The sequence below is a fragment of the Apostichopus japonicus genome, chromosome 21 (assembly GCF_037975245.1).
Source record: "Apostichopus japonicus isolate 1M-3 chromosome 21, ASM3797524v1, whole genome shotgun sequence".
Lineage (NCBI taxonomy): Eukaryota > Metazoa > Echinodermata > Holothuroidea > Aspidochirotida > Stichopodidae > Apostichopus > Apostichopus japonicus.
The window spans coordinates 8,935,567-8,952,746 of record NC_092581.1 but is presented as its reverse complement, the minus strand read 5'-3'; the positions used below and the strand labels follow the sequence as shown (position 1 = coordinate 8,952,746).

At 36.3% G+C, this 17,180-nt stretch overlaps 2 protein-coding genes across 5 annotated transcripts in view; both read left to right on the top strand.

Moving 5' to 3' along the window:
- Positions 1-3,721, top strand: part of LOC139963109 (uncharacterized) — a 33,327-nt gene extending 29,606 nt beyond the window's left edge. For both annotated transcript variants that reach the window (XM_071963628.1, XM_071963629.1), the window contains 8 exons: positions 21-94; positions 583-659; positions 870-994; positions 1,216-1,289; positions 1,571-1,656; positions 2,773-2,891; positions 3,087-3,178; positions 3,468-3,721. In XM_071963628.1, the coding sequence (XP_071819729.1) occupies positions 21-94; positions 583-659; positions 870-994; positions 1,216-1,289; positions 1,571-1,656; positions 2,773-2,891; positions 3,087-3,178; positions 3,468-3,645 (825 nt within the window). In that variant the 3' untranslated portion in view covers positions 3,646-3,721. The remainder of the gene's footprint in view (positions 1-20; positions 95-582; positions 660-869; positions 995-1,215; positions 1,290-1,570; positions 1,657-2,772; positions 2,892-3,086; positions 3,179-3,467) is intronic.
- Positions 3,722-4,733: 1,012 nt separating this feature from the next.
- The window catches only part of LOC139963294 (protein downstream neighbor of son homolog), a 15,932-nt gene continuing 3,485 nt past the window's right edge, over positions 4,734-17,180 (top strand). Inside the window, exons 1-10 of one of the 3 annotated variants that reach the window (XM_071963968.1) lie at positions 4,734-4,897; positions 6,930-7,227; positions 7,975-8,109; positions 9,105-9,320; positions 10,375-10,484; positions 11,894-11,947; positions 13,199-13,377; positions 14,185-14,308; positions 15,099-15,221; positions 16,425-16,623. In XM_071963968.1, the coding sequence (XP_071820069.1) occupies positions 6,970-7,227; positions 7,975-8,109; positions 9,105-9,320; positions 10,375-10,484; positions 11,894-11,947; positions 13,199-13,377; positions 14,185-14,308; positions 15,099-15,221; positions 16,425-16,623 (1,398 nt within the window). In that variant the 5' untranslated portion in view covers positions 4,734-4,897; positions 6,930-6,969. Of the gene's footprint in view, positions 4,898-4,996; positions 5,119-6,929; positions 7,228-7,974; positions 8,110-9,101; positions 9,321-10,374; positions 10,485-11,893; positions 11,948-13,198; positions 13,378-14,184; positions 14,309-15,098; positions 15,222-16,424; positions 16,624-17,180 lie in introns of those variants that run through there. The other 2 variants (XM_071963966.1, XM_071963967.1) reach the window with 2 other exon arrangements.

The window sequence follows — 17,180 nt, the reverse complement described above, 5'->3', positions numbered from 1 at the left end:
ATTTACTCATTTGATTACAGATTGCCGCTGATGAAACAGTTATTGTGGACAGCGAAGAACAATCTAGTTTAAACACCACCGCAGTCAGTGAGAGGTAAGTAAAACGAGTAATACAAACTACATTCTGTAGGTAGTGGTTCAAAGGTAGTATCGAAAACAGTTAAAGGAAGATAAACGAGGGATTCACTACCCCACCCACCCCACCCTCTCTCCCTATTATCATATATCTCATTAAAGGTTTATCGACACACGAATAATTTTGCCAGCGTACTAAATGGAACCCAATTTAATATTACTGCGTGACGTCAGTGATTGAATTATTTATGGCTTATATTATAATTGAGTAAACGGATGGCATAGAATTGAAACAAAACCACTCATTAAATTGAAAAATATTCAAGTATTCTATAAATATGACACTTGCTTAATTTCGTGAACAGGAGTAATTGCTGGTAATGTTAAATTATAGGATCAAATATTATCACAAAAAGATTTGGAAAAACTTTATTAATCATTGCATTATTATCTAAGTACTTTCTTTGCTGCTTCACTCTTTGGGTATATTTTTTGTTTTAAACACAGGGATCGCTTTACAACAGGAAAAGAAGTTGTGCTTTATCGACCTCGATTCTTCCATGGGTTGACCCTTGACCTCACAGGTGAGATAATAGTCAGTCTCGCAGTTTATCATATTAATATTTTCCATCGCATCTTTCTTATAATGTTGACATCGTCAACGTTTAATAAAAGCGTAAAAGAGCGAAGAAAAGCAGACGAATTAGTTAAGCGATATTTTACTTTTAATTAACATGTCAAATATTTTGGGAGTATTATTTAGTATTAATGTTGGTGTCACTTCTTTTCAACAGTTGCTTGTGACGTTGCCCGGATGTGCCAAACCATCTCTGCTGCCCCGATTTACATGGATTACCGCAGGATTACTGAACTAAGCATCCCTGCAGAGTTCTTTAAAGTTGTTGGTGCTCAAACACAGGTTAGGATGTATATAGCATTTTATGAGATAAAAGTCAAATTTAATAGCTAACATGAAGCAAAAGTTAATTTGTTATTTATTTACGATTTTTACACGTTGCAGTTGTTATGTTACGTATGAATAAAATCGTTACTTAACTGTTTGAGTTAAACTTTCACAATGAATCTAAAGTATGTTTTAAGCAAATCGTTATTTTGAAATATTTTCTCATTTGATGACAGATTGTCGCTGATGAAACAGTTATTGTGGACAGCGAAGAACAATCTAGTTTAAACACCACCGCAGTCAGTGAGAGGTAAGTAAAAGGAGTAATGCAAACTAGATTGTGTAGGTAGTGGTTCAAAGGTAGTATCGAAAACAGTTAAAAGAAGATAAACGAGGGATTCACTCCCCCCGACCCCGCCCCCCCACCAAACCCCACCCAACCCCACCCCATCTCCCTATTATCATATATTTCATTGAAGGTTTATCGACACAAGAATATTTTTGCCAGCGTACTAAATGGAACCCAATTTAATATTACTGCGTGACGTCAGTGACTGAATTATTTATGGCTTATATTATAATCATTTACAGCTGTAAGCAACAACAGACTGACGTCATTAGTCTGGGCACATCCCAAGAAAACGGTGATGAGAAAGGAGAAACTGAACATTCTCACGGTAAGATGAAATATCTTTGCTTGGCTAGATTAAGATTGGTATTGTGTGATATGATGTGGTGTGGCTTAGTGTGGTGTGGTTTAGTGTGGTATGGTATGGTATTATATGGTATGGTATGTATAGATGGTACGGTATGGTATTATATAATATATTGTGGTATGCTATGGTGTAATATGGTATAATTTGGTGTGGTTTAGTGTGGTGTGGTTTAGTGTGGAATGGTATGGTGTTACATGGTATGGTATTGTATGTATAGATGGTACGGTATGGTTAGATATGATATGATGTGGTATGGTATAGTGTAGAATGGTATGATGTAGTATGGTATGGTGTGCTATGGTACGATGTGGTGTGGTGTGGTTTAGTGTTGTATGTTATTATATGGTATGGTATGTATAGATGGTACGGTATGGTAAGATATGATATGATGTGGTATAGTATGGCGTTATATGGTATGATGTGGTGTGGTTTAATGTGGTGTGGTTTAGTGTGGTATGGTATGGTATTATATGGAATGGTTTGTATAGATGGGTACTGTATGGTAATGTGATGTGGTATGGTGTAATATTGTATGATGTGGTGTGGTTTAGTGTGGTGTGGTTTAGTGTGGTATTGTATGGTAATATATGGTATGGTATGTATAAATGGTACGGTATGGTAAGATATGATATAATGTGGTATGGTATGGTGTAGTATGGTATGATTTGGTGTGGTGTAATGCGTGGGTTGATAGGTGGGAGTCGTGGGGTTTCCTTGTGAAACTACTAAATTGCATGTAAATATCAGATTTACAGAATAGTCATTAAACTTATTTTAACTTCTTAGGATAGAAGTAAAACATAGTAAGAGTTTAATTTTCACACATACTGAAAGTTTAAGAGCATCTCACTATACATATTCACAAGTTACCAGGTGACATTACTATCTCACCATTTCATTTTAATGGTGAGAGAAGGGAATTGGGGGTAAATTTGCCCCAAGTTTTCTAGTGTCACAGCACGCCGGGTATATTATGACGTCACATTCGAGTTCAGTGCCTCGAATATTCAGCTGACCGACAGGGGAAGATTTTCTTGCTTCTTTGAATGTTAATGATATGTTAATTTTTCACGACAGCTTTTCTCTACGACGACGATTTTGTCGAACTGCAACACCCTGTTCCAATCAGACCAAAAGAACTGGTCAAGTGGGTGGGGCCTAGTGACGTAACCGACAATGGCCTGGATTTAGATGAGGTACATAACATGCAAATAACAAGTACAATTAATTTGATGTTTTCCATTCTGTTACAATGTTGACCATGATATTTCCATTTCTGCCAATTCCAAATATAGCACTACACAACATAACATAACATACTTGCGAATGTTATCAATACATCAAACCCCTGTGAATATAACGTTTTTCATTATCATTGTTAATATTCACAGGTTGAAAGCTGGGAAGTCAGTGATATGTTTGCCACTAACGAGGCTAACTTCGGCTACAAATCAACCTTTGACGAGACCATGTCTGAGTACACGTGAGTTATTCTAATTCGTTCATAAAACCTTCAACGGGAGAACCATTTTGTTACGTTCGAATAGGAAAACAGGCCTTTACCAAAGCATTTGGCTACATGCCACGTTTATAGTACATTAAAAATAATATGATTATATTTTCAAATTCCTTAAAATGATTAATTTTATAAAATGGTAAAAACAAAGATCAAATAGCGTGGAACAATCATAAACCCCATCTACGATATGTGCATTCCTCTCATGTTCTGTATCCATATTATATTTTAATGTTTTGTGCCTTGTCTCTCTCAGGACATTACTGGTGGTAGAGGATACAACAGATTATGTACTCAGAAGGGAAAGAGCCTGTCGTCTAGCTGATGAAATCGAAGCTAAAAAGAGGGCTGATCAAGCCATCCAGGCAAAACAACCCAAAAAGCGCAAGAAGAAGGCCAGACGTCGTTCAAGGAAATCAGAATGTCCATATTAATATTTTTTTAAATAAAGAAATAAAAAAAAATTAAAACATTGTTTCAAGGCTCCAGAAATGGTTAAAACTTGTCAGTTTCGTCCTGTATTGTTTTGTTTCCAAAATAAATAAAAATTATATGTGTATTTCACTTGTTCGTGTTTTTTGTTGCTGTTGTCTGTTTCATCAACCCCTGCAGCAAGAAAAGTCGTTCCAGCTAGTCATTGTTTGCCGTTGATTCATAGTCGATTCACAATGCTTCAAGGCATTATTGGGAAGGGGGGGGGGGGTAGTTGAGAGTTGAGGGGGAATGGCAGCCCGGTAGAGAAGAAAGTCGACCAGTCCCATAGTTTGTGCTGATTTATACACACTTGTAACAATTTTCATGTAGTTCTTTCTATAGTAAACTAAGGCAACTTAAATACTGTTTCATGATAGATGAAAACACTGCTCTTTTATGAAGTTCATAGCGAAAACTGATTCACATGATACAAATACAACTCTTGCTTATTTGAACTAACAGATCATGTATATATGTCGAAAAGGATTATTTCAAGCGAAACATCTTACAGCAAATAAACTGGAGTACAACGAATATTTTAACATTTCAGAGCAACAGTATTTGACCACAATATGCTAGAACTTGTCATTGAAACAAAATCGTGTACTAAATGCGCAACGAAACGGTCACTGGCTGTTCAAAGATTTCGATGTTTCAGCAATGTTGACTTTCTATAGACGGATTATTGGGTATGTGAAACACACAAAATATACCAATACAGAAAAAATCTTTTGATGTTTAGGTGTCCATTTCCAGAATTTCTATTACAGTAGTAGCCTCTGTGAGATGCAGCCATATGTTTAATGTTGCGTTAAGTTTAGGCCTGCTCACGTTTTGAACAATTATACTAATTTATAGTCATGCAGTGATCATTAGTGTATGAATATTATTTTTGCTACACTTTTTTTTCATATAAAATTTTTCAAACATGATAAGAAAGTGTGGATAGGGGAATAACCTTCGATCCCTGGTTTCGCTGTCCCTGAAACCATCATTCTGTCGTTTTGTACAATTATATGAGTGTTGAAGATTAACTCCGGTATTACACCCCTGACACCTTTTCCGCGAAAATTGAACGGAACACTAAAGAAGCTTGATTACCTACTGTAGTCAGCTCTCACTTAGACTAGTAATAGTGTCGGGCAGGCTTTTGAAGTCGAAACAGTATTAATTTGTAAATGTGATACAGGTTACGTGTTTTAGAAGGATTTGGTGAGTTTTAATGTAATATTCGACAACGTTATTTTGTCATCAGTTTTTTCTGTTTAGGTTAGATATCCGAAGGTGAATTACCTTTGCTACAACGTAGTTCCTATAGTAATAAGCTGCATTGTGTAGGCATCGCAGTTGGTTCGTTGTGAAGTACTTGGAATTGGAAATTTTACTCATTGTTGAAACACATTTTCTCAGATTCTACATATCAATGTGTAAAAGTAGGTCTACATGCACATATTCAGTACGTTGTTCACCATGTAAATATATTACGAGGAATTCTGGACAATTCCTAGGCCTAGCCTAGTTTATTATGGTATAGCCTATAGGCTAGGTCTGTTTTAAATCGTAGACCTAACTTAGTAAATTATGGCACCGTCTCCATAAAATGATTGGATTGTGCCTGGTAAACAATTGGATGACCTAACGGAGTTAAAATACTATCCTATTTTTGTCTGTAAAAGTAAAAAAAAAACAAGAATATTCATGCAAGACATGCAAGAAATATCTAGGCTACTGTAAGTAAGCAATTACAAAGAAAGTAAGAAAGTAATTACAAAACAAGTTACTTGAAAGTGATGGTTTGGATATTTGCAAATTTGCATTGCCATTGTTTGACTTCACCCTTGTGAAAAATGCTTTCGGAGATTGCTAGCACACTTCCAGTTTGGCTTACTGTCCATGTCAAATTTCCAAGGTGCATTTATTATTCAATATGTTGGTGTCTGAACAGATTTATAATATTGCCTACAATATCCTGATTTTAAATGTCTTTTGCCAAGTCTGCCGAATGTGACCAATTGTGCCATAGGAAATTGCTATTTTAGAAACAAATGTGGCTGTAATATCAATCAAATAGGCCTTTAGTGAACATAATTGGATTTTTACGAGATATTTGGCTATAATGCTGGCAGCCCCTTTCAGTATTATAGATATTGTTGGCACGCATACGTGTAAGTATGTGTGACAGCATTGATAGTAACAGATGCTTTCAGTGCCATACCTATTACGTCTCAATGCTAAGAACACCTTTGTGGTTTAGGTTACTTGAGCTAGAAATTTCCGTGACAAAAAGGTTTACCCCAGTTAGGTTGCCCAGAAATTTATATTGCAATGAATTTCTACATATTATCATATATCATCAGATTGTGTTTCTGGTGGAACTAAATTAATTATGATTAGTTGCTTCCAAGAGATATTTTCTTTCATAAACAAGTAACTAAATTTTTGGATTGGATCATAAAAGTTTGTTTCACCCAAGTGGCAGGAAGCCCTGTATAAGGCAAAACATATGGCACCATTTGCCAGTAGACACCCTTAAACAAAATTATTTTCTGTAAAGGGGAGGGCGACACACCCTCCCCTTAGACCCCTCCCTCAGTATATCAATCAGTGTCCTCCTTAATAAAAACAAAATATGGTAACCCTAACCATGACAGGTTCCTCAACTATGCAGTAATACATAGCCTTGACTGTCAGTCAGTTGTACCAAAACACCACGCTGGAAACTTTGAAATATTTTCTATATTTTCATCTTGAATTTTTATCTTGATGTCAAGTAAAAGATTTATGTACTTAACAGTAGTTCTGCAGGTATGGTAAGTAATTAGCATTGATAATTGTCTTGTATTTGGTGTGAAGAATTTAATTGCAGATTGACCACTGCAAGAAGTGCCACAAAATATCCTACTTCAGTTTAAGGGTTAGTCTGATACAACAATATCCCATTGGGAATTTTCCTAGCCTAACACTTACAGAATCATTTTCTTTCCACAAGGCATCTGACTATTTTGCACAAACATTTTTTTAGAATTTAAAATCCACTTTTTTCTCACAGAAAATAATGTTCCTTCTTTTCGTGAAACATGTTTAGAGTAAATAATGTGACACCGACCGGTCCTGTTTTTTCTACATGTGCTTATAGCATTCCCCATAATGTTCATGCACTTTAATGGTAAACTGAATGAGCACCCTTAATGAAATCATTACGTCAGTTTTGTTTTTATTTTATTCGTTTATATGATGTTTGTAGGATCACAAACTTCGTCCACCCAGACATAACGAAACAGGTGATGTCAGCTGTAGAAGAAGAGAGACATTCTCCAGGATGGAGAAGACCATCTGAGGTGATGAAAAAGAGAAAGAAGAAGAAGAAAGTTAGAGACAGTGTCAGTGATATTTCGATGACTAGAAGCAAATCAACAAGTTCCTCTCCAAAAAGACCCGGTATCGTCTTGAAAAGGCGAAATCCATTCGGATGTGGAGGAGCGGTATCAGCTAGAAGGAGGATTGCCAGTGATGTGGGAACTAAGGATTCATATGATGAAAAGGTAAGAACATTAGACCCTGATAAACTACTCTTTATTTCTCTGGTTTTGTCTGTCTGTCTGCATTTCTTGTCAAGACATCTCTTCACTTTTATGTCTTGAAGAAAAGGGTGTACTGTAGTCCCCGATAACTAGTGTTCAATAATGGGAATAATTCAAATAACACAAGAGACAATGTGTTTAGTGGTTTTTACAGCCAGAATGAGTCTTTCCCACTTTAGTTGCTCTTCACTCTATTTAATTTATTCACTGCAGAATGCATGATGGTATCTTTGAATTAACACATGGTACTGTACAACGATAATGTACAGTAATAGGCTACAGCTTCAATTTTCTTTTACCGGTCCCAACTCAACATATTACACTGCATATTATTGAACCTAAAAAACGTAAAAATTGCTAAAAAAAAGATACCTGATCAGGTTAACTGTCTACATTTTATATTTCTTGATCTGCCGTTTTAAAGTAAAATATGCTGACTTTCTCATGTGGTTTGCCGTATTCTATTCAAGTTGTGTATGGGCTACCGTACCATCTTCTGAGCCATGTTGGTGTATTTCCGCATTGCAAAGCATGCCGTTGCTACGCACCTTAGAAATACATGTATTAAAGATAGCAAATTGATTATGGCTCTCCATTCTCCTCATACACAGGTTCTACATCATAGAAGATACCATTCACAACAGTAACCTTGTAAATAATGTATTATGTTAATAACTTGCTCAGATAATATCTGTTTCTTTACTTTAGAAAGAAGAATCTGAAGCGACCGATGACGCAAAATTTCAAGCAGTTCAAAAGACTCTCTCATCTCTCGCTGATGATAGAAAACAGGAAGTCATCAATGAAGATGAAGGAAAAAGTAACCATGGTAACGAAGCAGAGGTTGGTTTCTCTTTGTCTTTAGTGTCATGTTTATTCATAAGCTTCATAACAACTTTTCCATGAGGCTAGATTGCACATGTATATTATCTACCACATTTTTGTCCTGGCAACAGTAACTGATGTTCAAAACTTGGTCTTGTGCAAGTTAATGTTCAACAGTACTCGAATGTTTAGTTTATTATAGTGATATAGAACTTTCAAGTAGAGTAGGCTCTGCATGTTGAATTATATACAGCAATTTTATGTAGGCTTCCTTCAAATAGTGAATTTGACAGCTACCAAGCCTGTGGTTAGTTAATGTAATGTGAGAATAAAGGGCTTGTTAGTCATTTTGTCTCAATTTTGTAAACAGCTTCTCATATATTAGTATTGAACAATAAAAATATTGTTTTTCTCACTATTAATATTTTTATTGTTGCTTTGGCATTTTATAGGTTGGTCTTTATTCTTTCATAAATAGGAGATGCCATATATAGATCTACATATTTGCCTTTTCATTTGTATCGGCCATATTACAGGTGACTCATACCTCCAAAAGAATTTTTTTCTACATAAATGTGCGTTTTCTAAATTCTAACCCCATTTTACCTTCTTTTCCATCGTGAACATGTAATTCTCAAACTTTGTCCTGCATATAACACTTAAAGATTATACTGTGGTTTTCACCTCAAGTTCTCTTCACTTGCGCAAGATGACCTTCATTTGTATTAAATGTCTAAAACATTCAAAGTAATCAATGATTGAGTAGATTATGTAGCAGTTTTCAAAGCTCTGAATTTGCTTTCATGAAATGCCATTCCTATGTAAACAAACTGGTATACATCTTTGCATTTGTGTGGCCATTTTTGCATGACACATTGTGCTATGTGATACCAGATATTCTCTGGCATGTGGGACTCTGTAGTACAAGATAACTTGACGTAATACTTTGAGCCATGATTGGTGAAGTCATGTATCATTTATGTTATAAATAAATTCATTCTCTCCCACAGAAGTTTTTTGCTTCGGACTCTGAGCCGCCACCGTCCATTCAGAGCAGCTCATGCCCCATAGATTGGTGTCTGCACACTCGGGTACGCTTCACCTCGCAAGCATCATTTGAATGGAGCAATCGGATCAGCTCCTCAGAAGAGAGCTGTGGAATCACAAACTTTGTTCTTTGCAAATATCAAGACCAAACCTCAACACAGGATGAGTCATCATTGTCAGAGGTACAGTTCCAACAGGTGTTCTTTATCTAAGACCAAACCCTCTGATCTCATAGTATATAGTCATAGCTACGTTAGTTCCAGTATAGACAGGAGAATGTTGGACTGTATAAAGCAGCATTTCTCTACTTGTGGGGTGCAATACAGGACGGGAACAAATACTGCAGTCATATACACCAAACACTTCTGAAAGAGAATAAGTTCCTCCACAACTGGTAAATGCAGTGCCAAAAATGTCTTTATTTATCAATTTTAATATCTGTTGTCAGCCTCGGGAATAATCTGTCTCAGCAAATCGCTAGATTAAAGCAAAGAGATGTAAAACATGTTTTCTTGTAAACAAATCCATAGTATGTTCAGTGTTTTATGAAAAGCAAACTTCATAACCTCCAAACTTCTATAAATCTGATCACTAACTTACTTCCCTGAGCCTGCTGGTAAATACCATTCAGTCATTCTTTTATTGTTTTCTCAACAAAATTAATACAATATAAAGGAAATACAGTTTAAAAAAAGTAAAACAATACTTAAATTTGCTGTCAAGACTAAGTACAAATCTGGTCAATTCATAATAGACAACAATGAATAATTAATTAGACATTAATGAAAATTAATTAATGTTCTCAATCAATGCATTATAGACAATAATGAATAATAAAATAATGTTCTCAATCTAATTTGTAAATGAAGCTAGACCAAGTTACAAATGATGTCAAGCAAACTTGCCAACTAATTTCTCTTGTTGGGGTGTGAAGAAATACTCAGTACAAATCAGCGTTGCCAGGTTGGCTTTTAAACACAAAAAATGACAAAATATTTCCTTTTTTTCTTCAAATTTCATTGGCCAGAGGAAAAGGAAAGGTCCAACCAAACAGCATTTTGGGGGCATTTCTTAATGGTCTAACAATTTGAGTTAACCCTGGTATGAATCACACAAATATCTGCAATAGGTTTTTATTGTATGAATGTTGAGAAGTGGAGTGTAGTTTGATTTAGAATTGTAGAAAACAAAGGATCCAGTTTGCTTCACTGACGCCATATTCTTGTCCTCTTTCAGGAATCCATCTTCAGACAGAGGCTGAAGCAGAGTGCGATGGTTTGGGCATCTCCATCTTTGCCTTGGTTCAAAATCTTTCCAAGGATCGTTCCAGAGTCTAAAGATGCCAAGTAAACTTTATATCTTTCCTTTCTCTCATATCACCTTTTTTTTTGAGGGGGGGGGGGATTGATTCAACAAACTCTTTTGTATCAGGCAAGTGATGGCATAAAGGTTACTAGGAAAAAACAATTCTTAGGAATTACTTGCATTCTTGTTGGTTCTTAGAAGCAAATTGGAAATTGAATACTAAATAGTACATATATATTAGTGCATTAGGTATGGTGTGCTTGTGTCACTAAAAACAAAATGCTGGCAGATGCAAGTGAGGTATCACAGAACTATTTCTTATCTCCTTATATGTCAGAGAGGTCTCTCAAATTTAAGCACTTGTACTGACAGTACAAGTAGTATGAATATTATGTATCTATGATATAAACCTTACGAACTGTTCATACTGTCAGTACAAGTGCTTTGAAGCAAGGTATGGTAGGACAGTATAGAGTGGTGTTAGCAAAATTCTCCCAACTGGCTGCATGATTTACAAGAACATACAAATATTCATGATGGATCATAAGTTCAGTTGCAACTTTGCCAATCATCCCTGAATGCACCACCTCCAGTAACGGATAATTGTATAAGAGGGTTTCCTCCTATTCTTCTCAAGTGATAAGGATAACCATCTCCCATGATGTAACAATGTTTCTTTGTTACTGGAAAAGCTTAAAGTCTCAGTACTTGTTTGCCAAATTTAAACTTTGACCTTTCCAGCTTACTGCACTAAAAGCTCAGCGAAAATTACAACGTTCTATCTAATTTTTATATCGATAGTCATTATTTTTATGGAGTTATCTGTCGTTTAAAATTTTGAGCTGAATAATGTTCGCCAGATTTTTTAAGAAGTCAGTATATTCTACAAATTTCAATCAAAATTTGCAAGTCCCGCCCAACAGATCATGCGCCAAATCAAATCTCTCTGTTTTGTTTATGACCATTATGCCTAGGACTACTTTCACTTTCATGGCTAGCCTTTCTAAGGTCCCTTCTCTTGAATAGTATCTTTCTCTCGGTCTCTCCGATGTAGCTTGCGAAATTTTTGTCATTCCCTTCCATTGCATAGACCTGCGTTAAAATCTTGATCGGGCCGCATGTGTAGACTATTTTGTTTACATTTGTGAAATGCATATGCTGACATGGGCGGTCACAATAATTTGACAGTAAATCTTTCGAGCCATAAAGGCAACAGAAAATATATTTCTTTCTTTCAATTGCGACCTACCTTGTCATAGTGCATTTAGAATAAGAAACATTGAATCTACTTCAGAAGTTTTTTTTCTCCAAAATTCATCAACAAACAGGTATTGAGACTTTAACATTGCTAAAAAGATAGCTGTGAAAGTAGCGCTTCACACAATCAAAATTTGATGGTCTGTTCAAGGAAAAAGAATATTAATTTCTTTTTTGTTCTTCCTTCTCCTAGAACTTCTTTTATAGTCAACGAGGATGTGGCTCAGAAAGCTTTAATGGCACAGTGGTAAGTTAAGAGATTTTGTCTGTGCTCCTTGTACAATACACTAGTTCTCAACATTTGGGGTCAAGGTTTGTAGCCTGAGCAACTCTATGAGATTCTGTACAGAGATTGCAACAAATGGGAGATTATAATTGTGGAGAGAGTCTGTAGTGTTGTTACACAACATACAATGTATTCTTGTCCAGCTGTACTCCTACATAATGGAATCTGTTACAATACTGTGCATAATAAACAAATAATAAATGGTTATGAGTGCAATACTGTAGTGCAAATATTTCATGAGTTGAAAGATGGAATGTTCCATTCAACGAGGCGCAGCCAAGTTGAATGGAACAATTTACATCTTTCAACGAATGAAATATTTGCACTACAGTATTGCACGAATGGAAACCATTCATTATTTGTTTTATACAACACCTTCAAATTTGGATATAATTGGATGTAAAATGCACTCATGCAACAGATTGTTTTGAACAGACAGGTTTCTCTGCTCTCTTACCATTGAAAAAAGTGCTATCAAAAAAGTATAACTATTTCATAGAGTGCAATAGAGCGGATTTTGCACGCAATCGACGAGCGATTGACCAATCAAATGGCCGGAATATAATTAGGTGTTGTATAATAGAAACTTGTTAATGATAGCTGTAGTGTTATTCATCATACTACTTTGCACATGTCTACATGCATAGTACAGCTTATCTGCAGTGAATGGTCTATAACGTGTACAGTAGACGATTAGATGATCTCCTCAGTGGTTAGTCTCAATCTTGTAAACCGCTACCATAGATCAGTATAAATCATTAAAGCATCCTAACTTTCAATATTGTAACTTGTTGGGGTCGACCTCTCTCAAGAGTCGATGTCATATGAAGTACGGGTATGCTGTTTGCATTACATATTTATCATCTTACAGGTGATGCGTCCCCTCATAAGAATTTGATCTGCTCTACAGTACATGTTTATTCATAACTTAATGTTTACGTTCGTATCCATCTTTATGGAAACTTCTTATAATACTCATTTATAGATGATACATTTATTTGGACAAGTTGCATTCATAAGTAAAATATTGTCTGAAAGGACAAAAAAAAATTCAATGCCCTGCATGCAGCTGTACAGCTTCCAAGTGTTCAGTATGGGATCTGTAATATGAGACTGATCGATGGCTGGTATTCATTATTGATTGACAGACTGACCCTTAATGATGTCATGTGTCATTTACAAATTGCCATTCTGTTCCTCCCCCTATGCTAGGTGTGATAGCTTCTGTTCGGTATATCAACTGCTGAGATCAGAAATGTGTCCATATTTTTACATTTGTGCACACCACTTGACCATCCTGTTCAGAGCAAAGCACATAAGTGGACACGGGTCCATCCACGCTCTGTTGGGTCCAACCACAAGAGGGTTTCGGGAGTCTCTTAAGGCTGAAGGTGAGATGTGAAGCATTGGTGATGGGTGTGTAAAAAAGGCGGTGTGGGGGGAGGGGGTCAGTGGGGATTTTTCTTTTAATGAGAGGGTGCTGAAGCCAGAGTAAACTCCTGCCATTAACATACTCTGAGATTTGCTGTGTTATGCCTCAGATATTATAGCGATTTGTAGTGTAGTTTTGCTTCTTAATACTAGGAACTCTCTTGAGGAAGGGAACAGTCTTTGTCATGTACCAATTATTGGTTTGCCTGAGGTTGACCAAGTGGGTATGAATTTAAGGCCATCTGGAGTGTAATTTGTTCCACTAAGGGGAGAAAGAAGGCTATATATCTGCGGCTGATTGTATTTATAGCCTGTAAGTGATATAACTTGGATTGTACTGTTGTCCCATAGAGGTCTGTACCATGACATGGAAATTCATCTTGTGAGAATTGTTGCCTTTTTCCCTTTTTCGTGTCCAAATTGAAGTAATCTAATTAGTGAACTGCTTGCAGTAGTTGCCATCTACTCCCAGCAAACGTTTTTTGCTTCTTTGCTTTGGCCACCCTTGGACAGGCAAAAGTATAAAGCCAACATTATTTACAGCAAACTCAGAAGCTGACCTCATGACTGCAGGATTGAGAGAAGAAATTGGAATGACCCTTTGAATTGCTTGATTTCAGTCTAGAGTTTTTGCGTACCTTACCTTTTTCCTAAATGTGGTTCCTAGACACAGTTGTCAGGTATGGATGGTGTGTTCTAAAGCAGTAAACTAAGCAAGATTAGGATATTGTTGTACCATGTTTTGTTTTGATTCTTTTCATTGATAGGAATCACATTTACGATGCCTCTACTAAAAGATGACGCTGTGAAGTATCAAGATCCTCATCAAGTGATTGAGGAGGTCACAAAACCTCAAACCCAGGATTCATCAGCTCTCTGTAAAGAAACAAAGTAGGAACAACGATGTACTTATTACAATGCTCATAGCTAAAAGGGGGCAGGGCAGAGGGGCGGGGTTGGAGGCAGAGAGGTTCATTATCCAAAATAGTAACTCCTATGGACAATGCATGTGTTATTTGAATAGTTGAGTGTACTGTTGAAGTAAACAAACTACTAATTTTGAGTTTTAACAACCTCCCCCATCCCCTTCTGTTAACCTTATTAGTGACAGGTCATATTATTGTGCCCATGCTAATCTCTGTAGAACAAAGGTATTTATATATAGGTTGGTGTTGGGGCATATGGTGTCTATATGTACGTATGCGTGTCTGTGTGTGTGTGTAAGACACCCTTCTTCTTGTAAAACAGTATCTCAATATAAAAGACGGGTATCATCAGGTTGCATACCTCTGTTATGACCACACAATCCATTTGAGTGCAGATCAGAGGATAGTTGGGACCAGCATTGGTCAGGTTGTGATAAAAAACATTCACATTTCCTCTTCAGTAGTGTACCTTGTATGTACGCGTACATGTATGTGTGTTATCATCATGTTCTATCCCACAATAAAAACTGCATCATTAAAACCCTATCAGCAATAAGAAATGATCTATTGTAACTGTCCCCACAGTTCCATGGTGATGGTTTTTTCGTTACCATTCAGGGTGGCTTTGAAACAATGCTGTTTTCTTTGCACCTATTTTCTTTCACTTTGATAGCTAAAGCACATAAACGTTAAGTTATATTTGACAGTATTACGCACGTTACAAACGTTTCATCATGATACTCTCATCTTTATAGTTCGGGCGAAGAAGATCTGAAACCGGACGAGGAGGAGGGAGTGGTTGATTCTGACGATGTCTCTTGGCTGGAATCCATCGGATTAGAAAACGTACTTGAAATAGACTCCCATCGAGAACAAATGTATCCTTCACTAAAACTGTCAAGGGAAAATTTGTGGTTGATACCATGCTGTTTCAGACAATGGCATCTTTTGTGGTTGATAATACCATGCTGTGTCAGACAATGGCATCTTTTGTCGTTGCTCATACCATGCTGTGTCAGACAATGGCATCTTTTGTTGATGATAATACCATGCTGTTACAGACAATGGCATCTTTTGTGGTTGATAATACCATGCTGTTTCAGACAATGGCATCTATTGTCGTTGATAATACCATTCTGTTTCAGTCAATGGCATCTTTTGTCATTGATAATACCATGCTGTTTCAGACAATGGCATCATTCAGAGCAACTATTCCAGACTTAAATGTTTTTCTCTTCAAGCCACAGCTGTATAAAGCTAAGAAAATTTTTTGTTTGTTTGCTTTCCAAAGTTTTGTTTACTTTCCAAATTTGCTTTCCAACGGTACCATTTTTCAATTGATTGTAGACGATATTTAGCAATTTCACCAGACCTAGCAATTATTGCTCAAAATAAGATTGCGATTCGCCGAGATACCTTTGTACTAATCATGACATTGTTTTTCATGTGTGTAAACTGTTAATAAATGGAGAAAGAAATCTTGAGGTAGCATTTATTGTTGATAAGTTACAGTTTCAACACAAAAATAGAAATATGTTGAGAGCAGTTTCCGTATGTTTCTCTCTATGTCTTGTCAGTATTTCAAGATATTCACGTTCGTAACATGCAAAGCTTCTGATACGTTTGTGCAAACCCAAATTGATGATGACATCAGCTCCTGGGTCCTATGATGGATTCATGATGTTAATCTGTTAATAATTTCTAATAATTTAACCAAGAGCACAGTGCATACCAGAATGAAATTAAAACAACCTTTTTGTTAAGCAAATTTGTTAACACCTTTTTAACTTAATATTGGAATGGATGTCATAATTAAGAATCAGATGGTTTACTATTTGAATAATGTGTTGCTACTGAATTAAAAGTTCTCTGTGCTCGACAAGGTTACGAGGCCGATTTGCATGTATGAGCTTTTATGTTTAAACGAGGGTCAGTTTACAAGAACTAGACGTGATCTATTCATGTTACCTGCAAATAACTTGAATTTGTTTTAAATTATCTGTGACATACCAAACCTTTATTTTGTGAATGAGAAGGTACAATAAGTCGTCGGTATTTTCCTGAACGTCTTTCTTTCTCAGGCAGACAGATCCAACCGTGAAACAGGACAACCGCCCTCAGTCTGTCTTATTCGTGGAGGGTTTCGCAAATGTTCAAGCGCTATACAACTTTATACTAAACTACAAAAACATTGTCTCGACAGTAGGATTACAGGCAGGAATTCCACCCACCATTCTGGCACCGATGGCCTTCCATGGGGCTACGCTTACAAGTAATAAGGTAAAGGTTGATGGGTGTAATATGTAGAGGATGCGTTTCAAGATATGTTTTTGGAAAGCAGTGAGTGAAGAATTACAATTCCTGTGCTCCACCAACTGAAGAATTCATAGTTCATACCCGAAATTCCTGTTAACTGTTTCAAAGCCATCTGTATAGTCAGATGCAATGGAACCTTTCACTCTTCCAAAATAAATATTAATATCCAAATAAATATTAATATCAAAGTTTTTATTCTTCACAACTGAGAAAACGACTGAAAAGAGGTTTAAGAGAAATGTGACTTATTTAATTCTACACATGTAATCATCAATTACAACATCAAATGGGAATTTTCCCTGAACTTTGGGCTGGATAGCCAAAGCCAAAATTACTTAGCTATTTCTATCAATGCAGGGTTCGATTTTAGAACCACTATTATATCTTGACAAAATTTGATAATTTATCCTCAAAGAATCAGAAGCTAATCATTGAAAATGGCTGGACTGCTCAGTCAACAGAGTAGCTCTTCGGAAACAAATCAAAAGTATAATGGGTACAAGGCGAGATTTAATGTGGCC